Source organism: Perca flavescens, chromosome 20, assembly GCF_004354835.1.
Source record: "Perca flavescens isolate YP-PL-M2 chromosome 20, PFLA_1.0, whole genome shotgun sequence".
Classification (NCBI taxonomy): Eukaryota; Metazoa; Chordata; class Actinopteri; order Perciformes; family Percidae; genus Perca; species Perca flavescens.
This window is the reverse complement of record NC_041350.1, coordinates 23,003,695-23,009,694: the sequence shown is the minus strand read 5'-3', so window position 1 is coordinate 23,009,694 and position 6,000 is coordinate 23,003,695. Positions and strand designations below refer to the sequence as shown.

Genomic DNA, 6,000 nt, shown 5'->3' with positions numbered 1-6,000 from the left:
ATACCGAACCACAGACTCCAGAGGTTTACGCTCCACAGGTTTCAGTGGCGAAGGCTTTTTTGGCCCATCTGGCAACCGCAGCGCACCTGCAGAAATTCATTGTAGAAATACAGTAAATAAAAACTTAATGCAACCCAGTCCACCTGTGAGGACAAACAAGAGGCGCTTACACTCTGCCTTGATGGCTGCTGTGTTGACAGGGAGGTAGGGGTGCCTGGCCAGATATCGCGGCCTGATGATGTCCTTGCAGATGCGACGTGCCACCTGCGTCAGGGTGGTGGTCTGCAGGAAGAAAGCCTGTCGCGTCTTCACTGCGAATTTGGGGCTGCCGCTGTGCCGCAGGGGCAGGCCGTGGGGGCTCTGGAGGTACAAACAAACCGTACAAGCGGTTAGATACCATTTTAAGGATTTATTGTGTTACCTATAGAGCTTTTATTGTGACGGGGAAAAACGGAAGTGTATAAAGAGTTGTAATGACTGGCTGTTGACTGTGTTGTGGGTTAATAAAGTGAGACGTGCAGTGCCGTTTTTGTTCCGGCATTGGAAGCCCGTGTTTCTTTATTTTATAGTCGAACCTGAGTCTAGGCAACATAATGAACCATCTGTTACACCGTAAATGTTCAGCAGTGTGTGTTGCAGCCTTGATCTGACAAACACCGATGGACCAGGGACAGGTCATTTCATCAACCGAGCGATGGCAACGACAACATTTGGAGATCAATGGATTTAATCACTTATTGATACTGGTTGGCAAAATGGAGCTGACTGGAATGCTTCCCAAAATGCACCATCCATTTAACACACCAAAGTCACTTAGTAGCTAATATTTTACTTTACACAATATGTATACCCATTCAAAATGTATGTGGTACTTAATCTGGCTTTTTGACAATAGTACACACAAATGGGTATGCACACATTTACGTTATTTACACGTTAACGTACCGTATGGTTCCTTATGAGAACAAGAGTTAATTACTGTTACCTGTTAAATGTAGAAACATTTTTTTAAAGTAAAGTTTGAAAATGTTCCAGGCAAGAGATACTATGGGGAGACGCCAATGATAACCTCCATCAACTGCTGTGTTTATAGTTCACAAAGAATTAGTGTTTGGCTAAGGAAAATTTAGATTATCTTGTTTAAGATGTTTGAATGCAGGGTATTACAGTCATTTTTGCTGAGGAGAAAGAAAAGTACCAAATTGTTTTGAGGTACGCTAAAACAAATCAATACCAGAAAAGTTAACCTTTAACTACTTTTATAATTAATTCATTTTTGTTTGTCATTTTTCAAATAAAAAAATACCAAACATTTGCTGGTTCCAGCTTTTCAAAAGTGAGGATATGATGCTTGTCTTTGTCACATCCGATAATAAACTGAATATCTTTTGGGTTGGGAGTGTTGGTAAGATTAAAGGTCCCATGGCATGAAAAAGTCACTTTATGAGGTTTTTTAACATTAATATGAGTTCCCCCAGCCTGCCTATGGTCCCCCAGTGGCTAGAAATGGTGATAGGTGTAAACCGAGCCCTGGGTATCCTGCTCTGCCTTTGACAAAATGAAAGCTCAGATGGGCCGATCTGGAAACTGTTTGAGGTCATAAGGAGCAAGGTTACCTCCCCTTTATCTGCTTTGCCCTCCCAGAGAATTTGGCCCGCCCCCAGGAAAAAGAGAGAGACATCATGGCTTGCAAAGTGGCAGTTGGTCAAGGCCACAACCCCCTCCACCTTGCCCCCCCTCTCTCCTCTTCAATAGCATTTAAATCTACAGACACAGAAATGGCACATCCTAAGGAAAGCTCATTGTGGGACTGGCTCTAGTGGCTGTAATTCTGTACCAAGGCTGAATTTCAGGAAAGAGACTTCAGATACAGTATTAGGGGACCACTGAGGCCTATATAAAAGTATCCAAAAAGCAGCATGTCATGGGACCTTTAAAAATGCACTTAATTAAAATAAGCAGCCCTAAATAAAAACTTGGTTTAACTTGCCTGAGGATGAGAAGAAAAAGATTTTCTCTGGAGGATGAAATATTCCTTTAAAGGGAGGGTAAGGCTTTAGGCAAACAGTAAGGCTGTTGTTTGGGGTTTGCAGAATAAATAAACTAAATGAGTCCAGTGAAGCACGTGTGTGTTTGTGTTAGTTTGTACCATGCTGATGCGGTTGGGTCCAGGCCTTTCTCCATCCAGTCTTGTGGGCATCTTCAGCCCGCCGTACTTCTTCCAGTAGGTCCAGCATGAAGCGCACAGACGACACTGCATGTTGGGAGGTCCCCACGAGTACCACTGGTAGGAGCTGCTGGCTACACACACACACGCACGCACACGCATAAACAAAAGAAAGTATTATATAGTAGTGCAGTGTGACAGAGCATCACAAACGCGCAGGTAAGCGAGGGCACAACCTTTAAAGTGCTCATATTATAGGTTCATAATTGTATTTAGAGGTTATATCAGAATAGGTTTATGTGGTTTAATTATAAAAAAAAAAAACGCATATATTTGTACATTGCTGCAGCTCCTTTTTTTCACCCTGTGTGTTTAGCTACAGAGTGAGACATCTCACTTCTGTTCCATCTTTGTTGGGAGTCGCACATGTGCAGTACCTAGGTAAGGACTACTAGCTAATCAGAAGCAGAGTATGAGGGAGTGCCACGCTAGCAGCTAGGCGAGCATTATAACGTGTGTTACAAAGTGACACACGTTTGTCTCTGAAGTAAAGGCTGGACTACAATAGAGCTGTTTGGAGCAGTTTTTGAACAGTGTTTTCTGTTGGAGATGGTTAGTCCCTTTGGGGTGGACTTTGGGCTTTTTCACTTTGTAAACCTATAAGATGCACAAAAAAAAGATATATACCGCAATAAAGGAAAGGGGAAAAAGCATAATATGGGCACTTTGATCATTCACCACTGAATTAACTACAACCATTTAAATAACTCAAATAATACTCTGCTGCAGGCAGGGCCGGTTCTAACCCTTTGGTTGCCCTAGGCGAGATTGAGTTTTGTGCCCCCCCCCCCCCCCCCCCCCCCCGGTCTCGCATTGCCAGATGTCCACAGCGCTGTGTCAGCGATAGAGTAGCAATGTATGTTCATTTTAGTTTCTAGCTTCCATATAAGTTAGATGGCACCAACATTTGGTATAATCATAACTGGTCTGGCAACCCAAAGGCCAGTGTTTTGTTTCCAGATTTGTGTGCATGGTGATTTATGATGTGGGGGTCTGGGGGTCCACCCCCTGAACATTTTGAGCATTAAATACTTCATTTCCTGCATTCAGGTGAATTTTTATGCACTTTTTAAAAAAATATTTTTTACCTTTTTCTGAATCAATTTATGCTGGAAATATCTTTATCTAAAGGGAAACCTAGATTACAATCCAAATATAAAAACATAATGGAATATTTTGCCGTAAGGCTCTCAGGCATTCTGTATTGCTTTCAAGTATTTATTCTCCTTTGGATCGATGTTTCTAATTATATCTGAGTCAGCACACATGTAGCCTTTAGGCATCATTTACTCTTCCCTCTTTTGCTTCTTTTGTTGAGGAAGTAACCACCTTAAATGTGCATATGACAATTATTCACCTGAATGATTCAGGAATTCATTTTAATGAGTTAATAAACCCCTACTGTAATGTTTTAGATGTGTCTGGGCAAGATTTCTGCTCATGTTCAAAACTTTGTGCACATTCAAAATACAGTAGGCTATATCTCATCTGTGCTCTCTGAGGTTTGGAGGAGTTGTGATATTGTGAGAAAAATAAAGTGATAAAACAATAGGCTATTACAAGAATGAAGTCACTATATTTCAGAAAATAATCCACCTGCACCATAGTCTGCTGTGCATTACGTGATTGCTCTGCTGATACGGTAGATCTCAGACCTCCTGACAGACAGAGATCCCCGTTTGGGACGCTGGTCTCTGAATGAGACAGTTTAGGGAAGTGGCTGTAGGCTACGCTGCTCTACATCGGACGTGGAAACACAAAACTACGCAGAAATAGGGACACAGCAGAGCGCGTATAAACCTGAAGCTGCACAGACCAGGCAAGGCGCGCTACAGCAGCTCCGTGTCTGTGCCGCTGTGAGAGTGGACACAGAGCTCCATGTGTTTGAGTCTGACCCAGAGACTGGAAACGTCGCGTAATGAAAGGTTGACCAGTAAACGTGTGGCTGAGGGGGCGCCCTATGATGATCATGTTTAAACACGTTTTATTTCGCTCGTCGTTCTAATTCTATTATTAATGGGAAGTAGACCTAAGGGCAACACGGCGCCCCCAACACTTTTGACGCCCTAGGCAATCGCCTAGGTCGCCTATAGCAATCGCCGGCCCTGGCTGCATTTTTTCTCACATACAGCAAACCTCTCCTCACTATCCGCGAGCTGCCGGTCCCCTGAACACACTGTAAAAAAACGTGGTCTCTGTAGACAGCCCAGGCTCCACAGACCCCAACAAAAACAAAGTGGTCCAACGTGGACAATGCAAACATACACAAACCGTGTTCCAGCGTTCAGCCAATAACGGACAAGAAGGATTTGGGGTGGGGGTTGGGGTGGGGGATAGTGCGCTGAAGCACAGAAGGGAGGGGATGGGATGAGGAGGAGGGAGGAGCGAGCTTGTCTCCGTTTTGTGTTAAAATACTTTGAACGTCAACAAAGAAAGAAGTAACGTCACCCAACATTGCTTAGAGCACCTTTAAAAACTGATCATTCAGAGTACGTCCACATTAGGCCCGTTAACTTTGTTTTGGCCCTGCTTGCACAGTAAAGCAGCAATTTTCTCATCAAACTGACCATGACGGTTTCCAGAGCCGATACATTTTAAAAGGTCGGCTTGGTGTTTTAGTGTATTAGTAAATTAAGGAGGACAACCTCTCGTAGCCTCTAACTTACGCTGACATTTTAAATGTCAATAAAGCTGATTATACAGTACAAACAAAGTCATTAACCTGTATTATTGTTATGTTGGGTGTTTTGCCGAGTGCATTTTAAGGACTTGTCTTAGATTGCACCTTTGAGTGAATAAGATAAAGCTTGTGAATTAATAAATGCATCTGTAAACTGATTCTCATAAAAGGCTTTTTAAAATTACATAACTTTTTAGGGTTGTTTTACACTCAAGGTGAAAGCATATTCAGTATGCAACAGCCTCTCTGAATATAATTGCACCTGTGAATGCCAAAGCAATACTCCTAAGTTCCATCCTCCATCATGTTCAATTTAGCAAGACTTATTGGAATCCTATGAAATCTGATCAATACTTGTGCTCTTTTTTATTTTTTTATTTCAAGAAGCGAAAGAAACAGCAGCTGTTGCAGTCTAATGACAGCAGGGTCACACATGTGAATGACTTACTGTAGCAGCTTTCACAGGCTCTACCGAGGCCGGGGGTCTGCGCTGAGCCTGGAGGCCCGGGGGCCCCTGGGACCCCTTGGACAACTGGGACCCCTTGGACACCTGGGGCCCCTTGGACACCTGGGACCCCTGGGACCCCCGCAACCGCTGCTCCATTCACCAGAGCTGGTTTTACATTATTACTCAGCTGGTTGGGGTTTGGCTTGTTACTGGAGGGGGCACAGAAACAAGGAGAGGGTCAGACCAGCATAGATAATACAGGCCAAAGAGAATAGATAACATTCACCAGACTGCTGCCAGAGACAGCGGTTATACTGGTGCTGCACTAAGAGCTGTCATGAAAACAAAGAAAGGGAAAGAAGGGATCCTGCTCTGACAACAGCAGCAGATCCAGGTCCAGATTTAAAATATTACACGTTGCAGTAGAGGGTCAGAACAACTCTGAACTTTTCTTGATAACTCCACGTATTCAGATGAAGGAGATGCACACATGATCTCTGACGAATATAATTAACCACACAGAAACTTGCACCGAGGTACTCACTAGTTGGGGATGTAGACCTGTTTCAACTTGCTTTCTGCCTCGGCTGCTTTTAATCGTTTCTGGAGAAGAGACAGAGGTCGAGGAGGAGGAGGAGGAGGAGG

The 6,000-nt window shown here is 43.5% G+C and overlaps 1 protein-coding gene across 2 annotated transcripts in view; it reads right to left on the bottom strand.

The window, feature by feature from the left end:
- The window catches only part of mta1 (metastasis associated 1), a 53,584-nt gene that overhangs the window by 7,673 nt on the left and 39,911 nt on the right, over positions 1-6,000 (bottom strand). For both annotated transcript variants that reach the window (XM_028566247.1, XM_028566248.1), the window contains exons 11-15: positions 5,900-5,958; positions 5,356-5,564; positions 2,150-2,301; positions 171-360; positions 1-86 (exon numbers count right to left, since the gene is read on the bottom strand). The exon at positions 1-86 is cut by the window's left edge and continues 4 nt beyond it. In XM_028566247.1, coding sequence (XP_028422048.1) covers positions 1-86; positions 171-360; positions 2,150-2,301; positions 5,356-5,564; positions 5,900-5,958 — 696 coding nt within the window. The remainder of the gene's footprint in view (positions 87-170; positions 361-2,149; positions 2,302-5,355; positions 5,565-5,899; positions 5,959-6,000) is intronic.